The sequence below is a fragment of the Maniola jurtina genome, chromosome 2 (genome assembly GCF_905333055.1).
Source record: "Maniola jurtina chromosome 2, ilManJurt1.1, whole genome shotgun sequence".
Lineage (NCBI taxonomy): Eukaryota > Metazoa > Arthropoda > Insecta > Lepidoptera > Nymphalidae > Maniola > Maniola jurtina.
The window spans coordinates 3,375,486-3,394,191 of record NC_060030.1 but is presented as its reverse complement, the minus strand read 5'-3'; the positions used below and the strand labels follow the sequence as shown (position 1 = coordinate 3,394,191).

Genomic DNA, 18,706 nt, shown 5'->3' with positions numbered 1-18,706 from the left:
CTAAACAAAATAATTACAAATTATTTCATCAATCGCTTCTTCTAAAATAAAAAGCGATTAAAAGTATCCCCCTGGAAAAAGCATGTCAGATAATCGAAGAATATGTGAATGATAAAAAAGCATGGATTGGACTCGCTCCAGCAATGCGCGGGAGCTGCAATTAGGTTGCAGTAGGTTACCCTTGCTGGTGGCACGCTTGAGCTCGCTGTCGCGGAAGGCGCGCGCGGAGCGGCCGCGGCGGTCGTGCACGAGCTTGTCGGCGCGCACGAAGATGCCGTGCCGCGCGCGGCAGTTGAAGTAGCGCGCGCCGCCCACCGACCCATCGTTCTTGCCTGCACGAAATTATCATATTTATACCACACGATACTTAAACCTTCTTCTTCTACTTCTTTTGGGCTATGCAAGTCCTTGGATTGCCTATATCACTTCAAACTCCAATCCATTCTGATCGCCACCAATTTTACAGTTCAGTGCCAATACTTGTAGCCAACAGGTATAGCAGCAATTTCCTGACTGGAGTTAGAGTAGGTATGTTTATGCATTAGAGCGCGGCAAAAGCAGATTATGCGCATCAGAGTCTTGATAAACTCCAGACATAGTCTGCAGATATTTGTGTCCTGCAGCTTATCGTTGTTCATATGCTTTTTAGACCACAACAACCCGTTAGAGCTCGCACTAAAATGCAAAGGTTTTTCCTACTAAGTGGTACAACTCTGGTAAAGTATATCAAAATATAGTGGGTTTTAATATAAAGGGTTCTATGGAAAAGGGATAAAGGATGTAAAAAACCATGAAACTTCTCCAATATAACACTCACCAGTAGGGGCGTCCAGTTCGACCCCGACCCACAGGCCGGGCGCAAAGTGTGTGGGGCCAATATACGCCACCACGCCTGTACTGCTGCTAAGCCGAAGCTGCACGCTCTCGCCCAGCGTCACCCACTCCGGCACTGTGTGGACGCGCCCGCTCTCCGAACATTCTTCTACAAGCATACAAAATGTCATCATCGTCCCACCCACCCATTCCTCTAATCGCCGGCCCACTATTAAGCATGAGACTTCTCACAGAATGATAAATGTTTAGGCCATAGTCCAACCTCGCAAGGCAAAAGCGGAATGGCAGACTACCTACATCTTGGAGAACATTAGGGAGAACTGTCAGTTTTGCAGGTTTCCTGATGATGTTTTCCTTCACCCCAAGTGCTTAAAACGCACGTGAGACGCCTGACCATTAATCTTTCGTTATTTAAGCCCCAATCCAAAATATTCGTAAAGAAATTTAGCTTAAAAAATTGTAGAAAAGTAATTGTACTTCACGAAAGTAACATTTAGTTCCAAGAAGATGTTCACTGCTGCTATCAGGGCCAAAATTGCGAAAATCAAGTTGCTTCAAAAACAGGCCCGCAATCGTAGGTCTAGCGTACTTGTATTAGTAAAGATCAGACTGTCAATGAGAATTACGACACTCACCATCACCGATCCGTTCAGTGGAGGAAGCGGGTGTGTCTCGTAGCGCGCGCACGTGTGCGTGCATTGGCTCGTGCGCGGACTTGGGGCGCGCAGAGGGGTACGACTGGCGCGCCGCGTTGCGTGCTGACGCGCCCGCGCGACGACGCACCACCTATAGAGAATGTGACATTTCGTGATTTTAATACAATAATATTTAATTTCTGCAACAAGCTGAAGTGGCAGTGGGCAGGCCATGCTTGTCGTAGAGGCGATGGCCGTTGGAGCCGGAAAGTCCTTGAGTGGAGACCGCGTTTAAGCAAACGTAGTGTGGGACGCCCTCCAGCACGATGGACCGATGATATTAAGCGGCTGGCGAGAAGTGGCTGGATGAGGAAGGCTGAGGACCGGGTGTGGTGGCGCTCTTTAGGGAAAGCCTATGTCCAGCAGTGGACGTCCACAGGCTGATGATGATGATGATGAATATTTAATTTATAAACTAGCGCTTGGCTTTTGGCAGATGATGCTGCTTGCCTAGGAGATGCCTATTGACTCTTGATTAGAATTAGTAGTAGTTGGTAGTTCCTTCCAGAGATACAAAATGTTCGATAATTTAAGCACTTGTATCTAATATTATGTATTACCTAATATTATCTAGACTAGCTTAAAATTATGAATAGACATTATAAGCAAAAGTCACATACCTTTCCAGCGGGTAACGACGTGTTAACGACTGGATCAGTCCCGGGGGAGTCACTTTCTCCCACTGAAGACGCTTCACGACTTCGGCCTTCATGGCTTGACTGTTCGGAACTTACTGATTCTACTTCTGCTTCACCTAATTAAGACAAACATTATTATCAGTTCACACTTTTATTTATTTAAACTCATTTTATATTTAAGAGTATTGTGGTCTTGTTTGGATAGAGCATCTAAGAATCATTTAATGCTGGCTAAGCAACACTGACCTTAGTCGGTAACTGGGTGGATTACCTTTAGCATTTCTCGGTGCTACGGATAGTCTAAGCATGTTTAGCCGTGTCGAGGAAACCCCCAAAAGTATGTAATTATATAAACTAATGGAATGGCTCACAACCCTCAGCAATAGAAATACGACGTAAATAAATTTATATCACTCACCAAACGACGTTTCGTGACTCGCCTCCCCGTTGACTTGTACAGGCTCGGTTTTGTGTAACTGACTAGATAATACCGTGCTCTCAACCGGTAGCGCCCCCAAAGGATCTACCAGTTGATCGCTTTTAGGAACGTCCTCACAATCCCTTAAGAATGGATTGATACGATTTCTCGAACCGGGAGTTAGAACTGGGGTCTTCGCTTTCGGAATTTCGAATGATGTTTCCTCTAGCTCGTTCTTTGATTCGACGATTTCGTTCTTTAATTCAGTTATGTCGTTCCTTAGTTCCGTGATTTCGTTCCTGAGTCCCGCCATGGAGGTTTTCGTCCGACTGAGGTGTGAGTAGTCCATTGTCTTGTCGAAATCAGGTGTGTCGTCGACTGACATACTCCTTATTGAGAGTGTGTCGTCGTTTGTTAGGTTTGTCGATGACACTGCTTGTGAGCCTGCAAAGAAGAAAATAGCGATTGGAAGCCATTTGTGTCACAAGGGGTCAAAGTCATTTTTTGTTCTTCGAGGGCATTATTTTGAATTCACAGCGAAGCGAAGGATTCTAAACTAGAATCCTGAGCGTAGCGAAACATTGAGTAGACGCCGCCGGAAAATAAAATACTTTAGCCCCAAGGGACGCACACTATTTTCCATCAATACTTATGAGGGAAAACAAAACACATACTAAATCACAAACGCGGACCAATCAGAAGAGAGAAAGTTCAAATTCCCATAGAACAAAATAGAATTTTTCCCCGCTATCCCCTAACGCTAATTTTTTGTTTGACCAACAGATACAATGAAAAGTAAATACCCTTTAATTTATATGTGTTAGAAAGGTATAAAAAAGCATCTTACCATAACCGCTCGAGGATATTGAAGGAGAATTTTTGTTGGGTACTCGTTCGCAAGCAAGCTCGTGAAGAGAGTCTAACGTCTTCGAAGTCGGCAGGAATCCGCGGGAGGATGCTCTGGACCGCGTGCGCTGGAATATTTAAATGCATTCAATAAGAAACCCTTTGCAAAAAAACACCAAATCCAACATCTTAGAGCTTGTCACAAACTCTTAGGACCATAATGTTCGTTCGTCTATCATCAGATCAATAGATTTTAAAAGACTTTCGAAGATTTATGGACAGCAAAAGTTTACGATTTGGATTGAAGATTCGAAAAACCTTATCGTTCAAACACTCAGGATATGTCGTTATATTCATGAAAAGAAACTCGTTAATAAAGCAGAAAAGAAATTTTTCGGTGAAAAATAGTAACTAGCCCCGATAGAATTTAAAAACGAATACTTTTTATTAAAAGTTAGCCCTTACTGCAATCTCACCTGGTGATAAGTGATGCTGCAGTCTAAGATAGAAGCGAGCAAATTTTGAAGAGATATGACAGTTTTATTAAACCTATGCCGCTTATCAGTTTCTACACGGCATCGTTTTCTACATCGCCTGGCGACACGGGTTTACCAGTAGAGTGATAAGTAGTCACGGCAGCAGCCTCTCACGAGACCAGACCAGACACAATTTAAAAATTATAAATTTCCAAACTGCCTCTGTCATGAATCGAACCCAGGACCTCCCACTTATAAGACCACATCACATAGACAGAGTATTTATTACCTATTACTTGTAGGGCACGTATTGGTACCGATGAACCAGCGAAGTTAAAGTAACTCACGTTATTAGTTTGACATACGTGTGATCGCGGCGTGGTGAGCTCGTCCGCGGGCGGCGCGTCGGGCTCGGAGTGCGAGTCGTCGTCGTTCCTGCGGCCCGGCTCCTCGTGCAGCGTCGTCATACGCAGCCCCAACTTGGCACTCGCTGGGGATGCTAAAGTACGGAATCCTCTATCAATATGTTGCTCAACTTTTTTCCTTAAAGCCAAGTGTTTTTTCTTGAACTTGAAGGAAATGCCGATACATTAAAAATTGCGGAACCGGCAGGGACTCAACCTGCATCCCTTTGGCTATCACAGTCTTTGTGTGCCTTAATGGCCTATTTTTAATGTAATCTAAGCGATTGTTAGTGACATCTAGTAGCCACTTTACAGTTGACGATCTACTTTTAAATGACCATGTCACTATGGAACTCTTTAAACAAGAGATGACACATTGTATAAACTATTTATATATGTTTTTGTCTTTTTAGATAGACTTGACGGAACTCCTGCCGGTCCGCAGTTATGATATGCATTAATCGTAGAAACATTGTTTGTACTTTTCACAGGAGTAGTGAAAGGCCAGTTATGCCGTTTTAAGAAAAGTTGTGCATAGACCAGAGAAACAAAATTTAATAAAATAGCTAAGCGCTACGCACTAATCGTAATAATATACCTTTAGCAACAAGTGAAATAATAATATAGATAATACTAAAAAAAATCTAAGATACAACAAAACGTTTCCTACAAAACAAAATGGCTTTTTAAAACTTACATAAGTTTTTAGACTTGCGATTAAAAGTGATAAAGTTAAATAAATTTAACCTATTAAAACAATATGTACAACAGCTATCAACTAAAACAAAGGCATTTCTTAAACAGAGACTAGAAATGATATTTTTCTAAAGCTTATATGCTAGCAAACAGTTAATGAATTTCTCGCCGTGAAAACTTACAGTAACAAAATACCACTACAAATATTATACAAAGTTTATCCTAAATTTTGATAAATGCCAATTCATGCTACGATTACTTCGCAAATAATTTTCATGCCAATTTTCAAATCAAGAAACCCCTATAAAGTCGTAGCAAATAAATATATAATATACAAATGTAAATTAAAAATTTATAACACCCCCGACAAGTGAAGGTTACAGTAACTAGAAAAGACCGAAAAGACCTGATAACTTTCAAACGGCTGAACTGATTTACTTGGACTAGGTATTCCGCGCCTACGATCTAAAGTATCTGAGTTTTCCAAAACATCATTTTCAAATAAATAATTATGTATTTAGGCAACGTCCATCTTGACAGCTTGACATTTGTCAATTGACATAATATTATGAACCTAACGGTCACCTAACCTTCTTTTCTACAAGAAAACTAGAAAAGAGCTGATAACTCTTAAACGACTGAACCAATTTTTTTGGATTATAGCTAAGAACACTCTCGATCAAGCCACCTTTCAAACAAAAAAAAGTAAATTAAAATCGGTTCATTCGTTTAGGCGCTACGATGCCACAGACAGATACACAGATACACAGATACACAGACACACAGATACACAGATACACACGTCAAACTTATAACACCCCTCTTTTTGGGTCGGGGGTTAAAAATAATCGATGACATTGCTTCAAATAAAAATCGATAAATGTTCACTTTACACGAAATTGATACGTGTGAACGCTTTTTTTACAACTGCACCCGCAGAATCAACGATCGATCGGTCAACAAGTTTATAAACTTATTTAAGTCTATAAATTATAAATTGCTTGACAGCCCGTCGAATTATTGTCAAACTTGCTTTGTTTGAAACGCAAATAATAATTAATTGATGTGAAGACATCCGATCAATAGTTTGTAATTCTTAGGGGCGCATGACACAAGTACCAATAAATAACAAGAGAAAATGAGCAGAACAAAAATTGTATGAGACGTAACCAAACAAAAGTATAGAAACAAGCCAATCTAAATGATTCTACGACTTAATATCGTAACGTACACTTGTTTGGTGTCTGCAGTCGCAGTGAGTTCAGGTTCAAATTCAAGTTAAGGAACGTTGGCCGAGCTGCAATAGAAATATTAACATTCTTATATCTAAACTTAGACAATAAATCATAATAAGTAAACTTTTTTTTTAAACCCTAACTTTGTACGACAAATTATATGTAGAACCTTAACAAACCTTTTAGATCCAGTAATTCAAACCAATCGAGGAAAAAAAGGAAAATTTGAAAAGAATATAATGTCCTGAAAAACAATTGTGAACATCAGAACTATATGAATTCTGGAAATTGGTTTATGGTTGTTTATAAGTATTTAATATTTAATGTTATATACAAATAAGTTGTATTTATTAAGGTATTTTACAGTGACTCCAATGATGTACAACATTTTATCTCTCCTTAATTTTATTAAGTACGTTGAATCTATGTTTAGGAATATTATGTAGTCTAAATCCATGCGTTGATTATACATATTCTTATGCTCTATCCACAATACACAGTATGCCTTCAAATGTATCAAACACGTTTCAGTTGGCTACTTTTCATGCATCTGAAATATAATACCTAACACATACACAATCCTACGACCAATTCTTTTCTATAACTACTTTTGCTATCTACTTTTACAACAATACAAAACTGTCTTTCAAGTTTTTAATCAATCTCAAATAAGAAATATTTAGTTTGGCTGTTTTACGAGTAACGTTTGAAACATCTTTACGCTTTTAGTTCTATAACAATTTATAGGAAGTTTCATGGTTCACTAATTTTCAGTTGAAGATTTCCTAAACAATAAGCATTTATTGCTGCAGTCCATATAAAATAGTTCACGTGAGGGAGTGAAAGGAATAATTACAGGGCATGCGTTTTCCATGCAAATAAAAGAGATACGCAAACAAATACGGGGTAAAACAACGACAGAAGCCAGCTGGATGCTTAAAGCTCGACATTTTAACATTTTTAAACCGTATCACTATTTGCCAATTCATTTCCATTAAATTTTAAAAACTTCTATTACTTGACTACTGTGTATGCTACAGAAAATCCTAGAGGTGGCAGTTTTTTTTTCAGTAGTCAGGTCGCGTTTTCAAAAAAAGGTTTTCTTCCTGTTTCAACAATATCTTTGGAATCTTCTGTCCAATATAGCCCATCATTTTAGTGATAAACAATTCTACAGCCAATCATAAAATCTAAAAAGGTAAATGATTTCAATTGTAATTTCACAGCACAACTATTTTGTTCCAATGTTGCATTAAACAATAAAGTCTATATAAATTTTGCCATACAGTTGCCATTCCGAGTCAGTACCATTGATTGTCATCGGTTTACCTGATAGAAACGAGCCTGAAGGTAGCGAGGAATCAACATACAAAAAAAAAAATATCGTTAGTTGAAGCTGGGTCCAAAATTTAGGCCACCTGGCTCGAATAGTATCTTAATGTATAAATGAAAGTAAAGTGTATCTGAACGTAATTCCATGAAAGGTTTAAGGTTAGCCGCACTTTAGGTGCGTTTTCGTACTAATTTGACACGTGTAAATACGTACGAATAATCCGGACTTTAGAAATACTATGGGAGCGCGCAAACTGAGTGTAAGCATGACTAACTTGAACCCAGTCTGCACGCTCCCATTGTACTTGGAAGGTCGGGATTTTTGTGCGTGTAGCACGAGTCAAATGCTTACGAAAACGTATCTAAAGTGTAACTTATACGAAAGTCTGTTCTCATACGGGATGATCAGTTTTCAACGCCGACGCAGCTTATTTTGTCGACACATAAATTTCTGATTGCTTGCCGTTAGTTAATTTGACGCCACATGAGTGTAGAAGTTAAGGAGTCTCTTGAATCCGACCAATACACGAGACCCATGACTGCGCATTGTACTACAAGTGTAAATTAAAAATTTATAACACCCCCGACAAGTGAAGGTCACAGTAACTAGAAAAGAGTTGATAACTTTCAAACGGCTGAACCGATTTTCTTTGACTATTCCGCGCCTACGATCCAAAGTATCTGAGTTTTCCAAAACATCATTTTCAAATAAATAATTATGTATCTAGGCAATGTCCATCTTGGCAGGTTGACATTTGTCAATTGACATAATATTAAGAACCTAACGGTTATCTAACCTTCTTTTCTACAAGAAAACTAGAAAAGAGCTGATAACTCTTAAACGGCTGAACTAATTTTTTTGGATTATAGCTAAGAACACTCTCGATCAAGCCACCTTTCAAACAAAAAAAAAACTAAATTAAAATCGGTTTATTCGTTTAGGCGCTACGATGCCACAGACAGATACACAGATACACAGATACACAGACACACAGATACACAGATACACAGACACACAGATACACACGTCAAACTTATAACACCCCTCTTTTTGGGTCGGGGGTTAAAAACAGATCTCAGTTGGACTTGTGTACACAAATCTTTAGTTTATGATCCCCGCAAACCGCCATGTTGCAACTTCAGATTAGACTACTTGCTTTACAATAACTTATGTGCCAACAGAATTAGCCGAGTCAGAGTTAGAAACTATTTTATATTTACGTCATCCCGTGTAAAAGTATGTTCACTCAGGGAATTGCATTCAAATGTATACTTTGCAAAATTTTGATGAAGTTATTATAAAGACGATCTCAAAAGAGAGATATAGAGAAGAACATGGGAAGAAAGAGAAGAGTGATAGTGTATGGAGCATAGCATCGCCACGAAGCAAGTGGAACGAAATGTTAAATCATAGTGAAGGTATGAAGGTTCATGTGGAAACACTGTGGGGTTTAATTTGTGAAACGAAAAGTGAACGTGTTACTAAATGTGATGTGTATGTTAGTAAAAACACATTTCTCTCTGTTCTATTTGGGTTTAACTACTCTGATCGTAATAATCTAAACTATATTCTTAAAACTATAATAATATCGTGCATCTGTATTCTCATTTGATTTAAACGTCAAAATGTTTCAATAAATAAAATTAATCCTACACTACTTGGTGCATTATTACTCAATATTTTTGTACAGACAATTATTATTATTTTTTACATTAATAAAACTATTTAAAGGAGATATGAGAGTAGGTTTAATACTAAAATGAATAGAAAGGGTTTGTGTTTTGTAAAAAAAAATAATGAAAGTTTATACGAATGACAGAAATTAGAACTTGGTGTTGGAGAAAATAGCGTTTCAATTTAACGTAAATATAGTAATTCATAATTATACTTGATTTTTGAACTGAAATAGAAGAATTTATTATTTTTTCACTTCTACCTATCTGATAACTAAATATAACAGAATTACTTATAGATTCTTCCACATATAAAAAAATACTAAAAATAAATACTTAGATAACTACACTCTTAATTGAAAAATACTCTAACTGAATGTTAATTTTACAACCAACATGACAAAATAATATTACTCAAGAATATCTGACAAAACCTCCTAAGCCTCCTTTATATTAAGTCAATAAATTACCACAATAGATCACCAGCTAAATTTTCCACTTCTAATAAAACTACATATAATAAACCAAATATACGTAATGTGTAGGATTTCATATCGCGTAACTTACCCAGGCCGAACGGTTTAGTAGGCGTGGTTATATCGGAGTCAGTATGCGCGGGCGCAGCGTACGAGTGCCGGTGTACGTTGCGGCGCGGCGTCTCATCCGCGAGGTCGGCGACGCTGCCCGAGCGGCCGCCGCCCAGTCCAGACAGCGACTCGAATGACGAATCCAGGCGCATGATCTGAGAACCATTCCATTTTGCTATACCATTAAAAGGAAACCCTTTCCTTACAACATTAACCTTGTAAGGAAAAGTTTCATGCAAGAGATCCCTCTAGTTCCAAAATGACGAGATAATTGCAATTCTCTCGATTGGTGTATAATCTTCATTTAGTGGCTAAAACACAATGTCGCTAATTCGGTTGCACACAATCTCAAAATAAACTTAACAGACAGGTTAATTCCTTTCATGAGAGACGTGTGGCCTAGTTAGAGAATACGTACAATAAAATTAGCCAAATTTCATTCATAAATTTCATTGTACAATAATATCGAAACAAAAACAGACATAAAATTGATGCTATCCTTGTCACAACTGTTCTGTTATAAATAGGATGGCACTAAAACACCTGTCAATTTTATAGATTGTACAACCGAATAAGCATACATTCTAGCAAGATTACCATAAATAGATAGCAAGAATTTCTAAGTTGGCGTGTCCAAGACCTGAACTTCTCATTGCCACATATCAATTGGCTGAATTTATTATACTCTTGCTGCGACTGTGTATTTTAACCAATAGTGGAGGAGTATCAGCCAATCAGAAGTGATTGTGATCATTAAATCACATTGTTGCTGTCAAAGTTCCGTGCTAAGAGTGCTTACCAGACGATGGTTAGACGATAGAAAGGGGTGAACAATTTTGTCATTCTAAAATGAAGACAAGCAGGGTATCGAGCGAAATGATTCAAATGAAGAGAGGATACCAAGACACTTTGTATGCAACATTCAACATATAGGTTCTGAAGAATTTTTTATGAGACACAGACGGTATAGATTGATCCTATATTTCTATTTCATCTGATAGACAAATAGACATTTTTTTTTAAGTTTTTCGATAAAATGAGCATATTTTTCGTAGAATATTCAAATTGCCCATAACCTCAAATTTTCTCAGGTCGTGGTTTGGCATTCGAAAATGCCAAACTTATGGAACATACTCGTAAGTAGTGCTTTTGTCACCTTAGCTTGATAAATATACAAAAGATTGTGCACAACCAGACCCTGTAAAAGCTCAGAAAAAGAATATGACCCATTTTTCGTACTGTAAAATTTTCCTAACCTACCTGATTCCCTAAAATGGAACGAAGAATGAAATTTCACTTGGGTAACTAACATAGCAACTATGTTTCGAACATAACTCTAAAATGGACAAAATAAAGATTTTTGTTACATAGGACCAATGGCACAATTTTAACAAAAAAAATTGCTAAAGCCACAACGATCATTCACATTCGATGATTATGATGTATTGACGATGAAATAATTAATATACATTTAGTTATACACATCTCGTGAATTATGAACGCATTCATTGAATCGTGTACGGATGATTTATGATGAATTCTAATTTCTAATCTAAGTCTCCACCTAAAGAGAAAAAAATATCGATGATAATATAATATTTACAGTGCCCATAGAACACCCGAGCTATAAGTCTACCGTTTAAATGAGACGGTCCCTGAGGTCACTAAAACTGAGGTGCGCGGAAGAGGTCACGATGATTAAACTTAATTTCAATTTACATCATCAATCTACATATTTTAAATCCTAACATTACAGACATTTAAGACAAAAATACGCGCCGAATTGGAAACCCTCTATCTCCTTTCTGCAATTCGGTTGGATATGAAACGATAATAATATTAGTTACAATAGTTTAAACTGTAGCGCAACCATTAAGGTTCGATACATTTTGACACCGAATCAAAAAGAATTTCTGAAATTTTAAATGGCCCATATAAATTATAAAACACCTATCGTGATATGTAAAAACTGTCAAAAGAAAAATTTAATTACACAAAAATTAATTCATCTGTCACCCCTCTCGCACCACGCAGTTGTCTAAGGAACCGACTCCGTTAAACGATAAACCTATGATAATAGATGAAATGCAACCAAAAGGATAGCAAGGCTAATTGAAGGGCCATGCTCTGACTCACGTTCGTCCCGTTCTTGGCCGCGTTCTCGAGCGCCTGCGACAGCTGCGCACGCGTGCGTAGCACAACACACACATTAGAGATTGTCTACACAAGCAAGCTAATTGACGTAGTCTTTCGTGTCGTGCGTACAGTTTATTCGATTTTGAAACAAGTACAGTAACAGTATTACCACTTTTATGTGTTACGCCGATGTCCCTGCGTAAAATTACCTTTTTATTGACGCGAAAATATCACAGCGCGTGCTGCCTGCTATTGGCTGTTGCCGACACGCCATGTTGAATTATGAGTGAGATAGCACGAGTTCTGTTGTGTTTTATTGTGTTTAAAAATCAAGCAATTAGATTTGTAAGTATTTCATTGGTGCACATTCGGTTTTAGTCAGCGTTAGTTAACCTTATGCGCAGACTAAAACCGAACTAACCTTTCTGCGCAAACGAATTTTGCCGATGCGACTTATTCCCTTACACACAAATTTTTAAGCACACCAAATCGACAGATTTAAAAGTATTACTATTACTTTCCACACTATTACTGCCGAGGAGGATAGCAACACTTTTACATCTGTCAATTAGTTTAGTTAAATATTTGTGTACTACCAAATTAAGCGCATTGTTATAACATGAAAAAGAAACGAAATAAAAGTTATACACACGTTCAGTTTAGCATCAGGTCAATCCAAGAGTAAAGAGTGACGAAAATGACAGAATAGGGTGGTTTTAGCTTGCGCCAGTTATGGAAGGCAGACTAAAATTGTAAGGCTAAACTGATAGATTGTCCGAACTAATGTATCTTTTAAACCTTTTTTCACAACAGTGTGATGCCTGTATGAAGTGTCTAATGTTGAACACGTTAATCGTATAATCGATTGGCGATCAGTTTCGTCAAAACAAGGACAGAGCTACCAAACGAAGTATCTAATGTTTTTGATACGAGTAGTACGAGAATCGAAAATCGCTACGTTAAAACTCGCTCGTGTATACAATTCTTTGGCAAGCAATATTGATATAAACATGTTATTTGTGTTTATATTTAGTGCAAATGTTGTGTGTGCTATTCCTTGAAGTGTTTTAACTGAGCCGTGTCCGGAATAACTAACTGCGGTTTTGTATTGTCAACAAACTATAATATTACTATTTTATAAAATTTTAGCAAATTAACGTTTATGAAACCTTTTTAATGAATATTTTAGTATCTTCGGTGGCAATTACTATTTCGAGAACTTGTTTACAGGTGTGATTTTATCTTGATGAATATATTTTTTTAAATGCTTTGTTAGTAGAAAAGAAATATGGGAAAAACTAAACGACAAATTACTGTTATGTAGTAACTGACAAAACGTAACATAATAATAGTAAATAAGAAAATGTTAATGTGTTAGTCACACGATATTGATTATCAGCCAAAGCGTTTAATTTGTTTAGTAAAGCTTGCGCGCGCGTTCAATACATGTGTGAAAAGCTTCACGACATCGACTTAGCCGGTGTAGAGACGATACATAATCTAAAAGTAGGCTTCCGTGAGTTGCGGCCGAAGCGATTGACGTATGCGACTATCGCGACAATACTTAACACTATGAAAATTTACGGCGTCGATGGCACGCGTCTGACGGCGGTTTGGAAGCGGTGATATAGGTACATTTTCATAGTCATCATGATCAACCCATTGCTGGCTCACTACAGAGCACGGGTCCCCTCTCAGAGCGAGAAGGGTTTGATAGACAGACTTCACACGCCTTTGATAACTCTCAGGCATGCAGGTTACCTCACGATGTTCTCCTTCACCGATAAAACAAGTGATATTTAATTAGGTTAAAACTCCGAAAAGTTAAAGGTATGTGCCCGGGATAGAACCACCGACCTCCTATTAGGACGTCCTGATCACTAGGTTTTCACAGCGGCCATTTTCATAGTGTTTCATATTATTATCGCGTCAGGCGCAACGCGTTAGTCGCGGGCATGAATCGCTTTGACCGCGACCCTCGACAAGTCCAACTCATAGTTCTTGATAAATATAAATTGTGCCGTAGATATATCAGCGTAGTATATAGTTGTAAAGCGGACGCAACATAATGTATTAGGGTATTTTCTCACCACGCTACGCGATGCAACGCTTTCTTGGTCGACTTTCACCGAATCCGACAATTCCGCACCTTGCAATGTTGATACGAAACGTACAACGTATTGCGTTGCGTTGCATAAAGTTTGTAACGCATCGCGTCGTGAGAAAGTTCCCTGAAAATACCATAATTACATACTAGTGACACGTTGGCGTTTGTACGTTTCTATTTTGTTATTCTCTGCGTGTTATTGTATTGTGACGTCATCTATTTGTATGTTAAGCTGTGATTACGTGAGCAAAATAATAAATTGTCAATTAAATTAAATAACTGGATTTGTTATTTTATTACAATGTCTATCGAACTGATGAAATATCACTGTCAAAATAATTTTACAAAGCATTATTGTCCTGAAATTTTAAACCATATTAAGTTTGAATTACCGATATACAGCCGAAATTATTTATAATCTATCTGTAATCTGTCGCTAAATTATTTAGCAGCGTGATGATTTGATATAAGAGGATATACGATCTTTGACAAATAGCAACGTTGCTAAGTAACTAATCGACAGATTGATTTTCTTATTAATTTCAGCTGTTACAATAAAAATCAGCAACATTGCATCATCATTCCCCTGAATGTTGTATACAATAGTTACATTGTGAGTTTCCACTGAAGCTAAGCGAGCGGACCCGTACTCAATAGTTCAATCAGATTTTTTTTAAAGGACGTAATAATTTTATTCATCTCTCAATAATTTGATTGGTCGATAACACACGTCTCCGCTACAGTCCGGTTCAGTGGAAATGCACCTTTAGGCACCATAGCAACACGGAAGTAAAATTCTAAATAACCGTAAAATACTTGAAAAAAAAATGCAGTGATATCTCATCAGTTATTTAAGAGCTACATGTGTAATTGTAGGCATAAAGCCGTCAATGGTCATATCATCACTATCCAGCCCTTACGAAAGTTAGACTAGTCAAATGAAGATATGAGTTACAAAAATGAACCTTAACGTGTAATGATTAGGGAATGATTTTGAATGTCGAGTTACCTGTGAGAAATTGGGTACGGAGGCGGTTTTCCTCATGGTGATTGGTTGTCCGCGAGCCTGCTCCAATTCCTTCACAGCAACGCTTTGACGCAAGCGATCCAGTGTGAGTATACTTTCTACTGCGCTTACGCCACGGGTGTATTTTTCTGGAAAAAATTTAACAAAGTTAAATTATCCGTACTTCAAAATGATATTAACATAAATGCGATAGTGAGTCTATCTATATGTTTATTACCTTTTCACGGCACAACTTCACAAGCGTGAACATATTTTGATGAAATTTGGCACCGAAATCAATTGCATCCTGGAAATGGATCATGTTAGGAATAATGGTTTCCTGGTTAAATTCTAAATGTGGGTTCAACTTCCTGATTCTGCGCGCTGTGTTTTTGTATATGGGAGGTCCCAGGTTCTCTGAGCTCTCAGCTTCAATTTCTGAATTAGCTCTGGTTTTTTGAGAAACTCCGCTCATGGCTAGATACCATTTACCGTTTCGGTACAGTGCCGTTAAGAAACCGAAAAGGGGCGTGGATTCATTAAAGTTGTTTTATCCGTTCCAGGCCACTTTAATCTTAAACTGCATCATCAATCACAATTATTATCATATGTGAGACGAGGACAGGGGAAGTGGGCTGTGAAGCGAGAGCGAGGGGAGTGAAAGAGAAAATAAAAGCGAGAGAAAGTATAAGAGATGGTAGAGACAAGAAAATTAAGAAAAAAAATAGATGATTAAGGCTACACACCAATATATGTTTCCCCGTCAGCCGCACTGGAATCTTCCCCGGTGGCGGCGATTTGCGCCAAACTCTCTCGCTCCTCTAATTCCTCGGATGCTTTCGGAATGTTCGACACCACTTCGTATGTCACGCCCGTCGCTGATAACTGGTCGCTTCTGAAATGAAAAACAAACTAAACATTTGAAAAACTTTCGAGAAGCCCTAATAAGGTAATAGGCCCTAATAAGGTATAAGTAAAGGTCTAATACCGTAAGGGCCAGAGTAAAAGATATTAGGTAAAGGTACTTCAATCATTAGGTTAAGACTGTTATTGTATACTTATGTATTTTACAGTAATTAGTACAAGGAAAAACTGTATGATAGCAGTTCAATAAAGGCTCTTTTTTATTAATTTATTTTTGTTTTATGACACCGAATTAGTGCAGTCTGTTTCGTCTTAGTTCAATATTCAGGTGCAATGTTTTTCTCGTAAGATTCGTCCCTGAAACAGAAGGAACTAGCTAATGAAGAAATTATATAGACAAATATTACCTGACAATCCTCTTGCGTATCCTGTCTGTAAGGCTCTGTCGCTTGTAGATGTTCAGCGCGAGTCGTTTCCGTAAGATGAGGTCCATGGGCGCCGGGTGGGACAGTCGCACCGTCGTTTTCAGTATCAGGTACACGCGTTCATTCGCTGCGGAATCAAGGGTAGAAATACGGTTTTCAGTGTGATCAAGCGGTTAAAGTCCGTAAGTAGTAAGTTCTATGTTCAAAAATGAACCTACCTCTGATAACAAAAGAGTCTAAAATTCATCAGCTTAAAGGATCGTATTGCTGGCTGGTTACACAGAATATACAGAACGCACGAGGAAAGCAAAACTTAGTTTCAATCAAACTGATATGATATCTAACATCAGAAGTGGGATGGCCCAGGTTAAGTAAGGATAATATGGAGAGTGTGTGATGTAGTAAAGTGAGCTCGTACAGAAGTTATTTCCGTGTTCTTTCGGAAGTTAATTGGAGACCCAATACTTTTACTTCATTTTTTGATACATCAGAAGTGGGATGGCTAAAATTAAGTAAGAATGAAATGGAAAGTGTACCTTCAGTAACGCGGTTGAGGTACTGCGAGTCGTGTATGGAGGAGTCCCAGGAAGCGACCGCCGATACATCCTTGTCGTGGTGATGCAGTATGGTTAGCTCGTAGAACTTATGGCCGTGCTCTTTGGGAAGTATGGAGTGGAGACCCGCCACTGTTACCTCCTCGCCCGATGAGTGTGTTGTGAGGTCGTCCGCTAAATTAGACAAACTCCTTGTAAGTACATGATTGATACTTGGTTGAAAATGACAATGTTTTAAAGTTTAGGTACTTTTATGTGCAGGGAAATTGATAATTATATTTTTAGTCCTTAATTTAGTTCAAGTTTTATGCAGAACCAAATTCTTCAAGTTTTACTTCGTGACATTATGGCACTATTGAGTACCAAAGTGGACTGTTATGTAACTATAGTGGAAGATCATGGAGCCTGAAAAAATGTTGTTCAAATGAAACACTAATAAAAATAAACCAGTATTTTTTGTTGATCCTTTGCTTTACTTTATCTTTTGCACAGAATCTCTGGAAATTGTTGAGTATCTTGTTTTGAAGAGAAAACAGTAGTTTATATGGCCATATAAGTTTTTTTTTTTTTTGGAAAAGTATTCGGTTAGTATTTACTTAAGTGTGGCATACCGTTAAGATCCAGGAAAAGCACAGGAATGTGTTGCTCCATCCCCGGAGGCGGGTTCCACGCGGCGGGCGCACCCGGGATTGGGCTGCCTGGACTAGGAACCAGCACCTATACAATTTTAGTTATTTAGAAAGGTGAGATAATACTTATTACACCACCATGTTGTTCTCAAAAATGAGAACATAAGCAGCCTGAGCATTTGAGCATGGTTAAAGTCTATTAACGTAGTATTAGGTATAATACTTCAATTCTATATTATCTTGAGATTGTTTTTTTTAATATGTAAACACTTCAAAATTTTACTTCTTCCTTTTTTATTTTTTGAACACAACTATAAGCCTGTTCCGACAATTGTAGCTGCTTCAAAATCTCTTGTCATTCATAGCAAATTAATTTTGCAGCTATTTGAATAGCAATATATAATAAAAATTAGATAAACCAAAGAAATCACATATTATCATACCGCATTCCTCTCTTCAGTAAGCGAGACCCACTGTTCCACGAGCGACTGCTCCCGCTCCGAATCTCGCTCGCTTTTCATTGACGGTGACATGTTGACTAGTTTCTAGATATATAGAAGAATTTGCATTAAATACAAATAAATTGATGATTGGGTTCAATACCACGATTGGAAAACAGGTAAATGATAGCTATACAATATACATGAAAAGTGCTCTAACTAGGCTTCCAGAAACGTAAGCAAGAACCTATGGCCGTTAACTTACACCACCCTATACAGTTAAAAACAAAGCTTTTCCTATGCTTTCTTTAAAATCTGTTTGTGTTGATGTATAATATGTTATAGTATAGTTTACCAACAAATACGATACGCCTTCTAATATAGAACAATATTGAGAAAATTGGCACATTTTTACTGACCAATCTCCATTGTAACTCCTTCAAGCTACTCGACACTCGACGCTATAGAAGTTTCACTTCAAAAGTTTGCTCGTTACCTGTAATTGAGCGTGTAAGTGTTGCCTGCGGCGAGCGAGCGCGTCGCTCCAGCGCTCCCGCAGCACCGCTAAGTCCTCTTCCTGGTACGAGTCCAACGGCTTTTGTAGGCGCGATCTAGGTTAAACGCAAAAACACGCTTAAAAATCGATATCAAAACAATTGATAAATCAAACCAGTCGCCAGAAAAAAACTTCAAAGTAATTTTTGATGTAA

At 37.9% G+C, this 18,706-nt stretch overlaps 1 protein-coding gene across 13 annotated transcripts in view; it reads right to left on the bottom strand.

The window, feature by feature from the left end:
* LOC123874320 (kinesin-like protein KIF13B) overlaps window positions 1-18,706 on the bottom strand; it is a 184,443-nt gene that overhangs the window by 6,196 nt on the left and 159,541 nt on the right. For 4 of the 13 annotated variants that reach the window (XM_045919584.1, XM_045919610.1, XM_045919593.1 and 1 more), the window contains 17 exons: window positions 18,493-18,607; window positions 18,000-18,101; window positions 17,539-17,644; window positions 16,910-17,101; window positions 16,356-16,500; window positions 15,831-15,979; window positions 15,088-15,233; window positions 14,062-14,202; window positions 9,816-9,990; window positions 6,239-6,304; window positions 4,255-4,406; window positions 3,433-3,559; window positions 2,586-3,029; window positions 2,150-2,283; window positions 1,470-1,620; window positions 818-982; window positions 180-332 (listed from right to left, as the gene is read on the bottom strand). In XM_045919584.1, the coding sequence (XP_045775540.1) occupies window positions 180-332; window positions 818-982; window positions 1,470-1,620; window positions 2,150-2,283; window positions 2,586-3,029; window positions 3,433-3,559; window positions 4,255-4,406; window positions 6,239-6,304; window positions 9,816-9,990; window positions 14,062-14,202; window positions 15,088-15,233; window positions 15,831-15,979; window positions 16,356-16,500; window positions 16,910-17,101; window positions 17,539-17,644; window positions 18,000-18,101; window positions 18,493-18,607 (2,663 nt within the window). Of the gene's footprint in view, window positions 1-179; window positions 333-817; window positions 983-1,469; window positions 1,621-2,149; window positions 2,284-2,585; window positions 3,030-3,432; window positions 3,560-4,254; window positions 4,407-6,238; window positions 6,305-9,815; window positions 9,991-11,971; window positions 12,014-14,061; window positions 14,203-15,087; window positions 15,234-15,830; window positions 15,980-16,355; window positions 16,501-16,909; window positions 17,102-17,538; window positions 17,645-17,999; window positions 18,102-18,492; window positions 18,608-18,706 lie in introns of all 13 variants that reach the window. The other 9 variants (XM_045919657.1, XM_045919667.1, XM_045919601.1 and 6 more) reach the window with 8 other exon arrangements.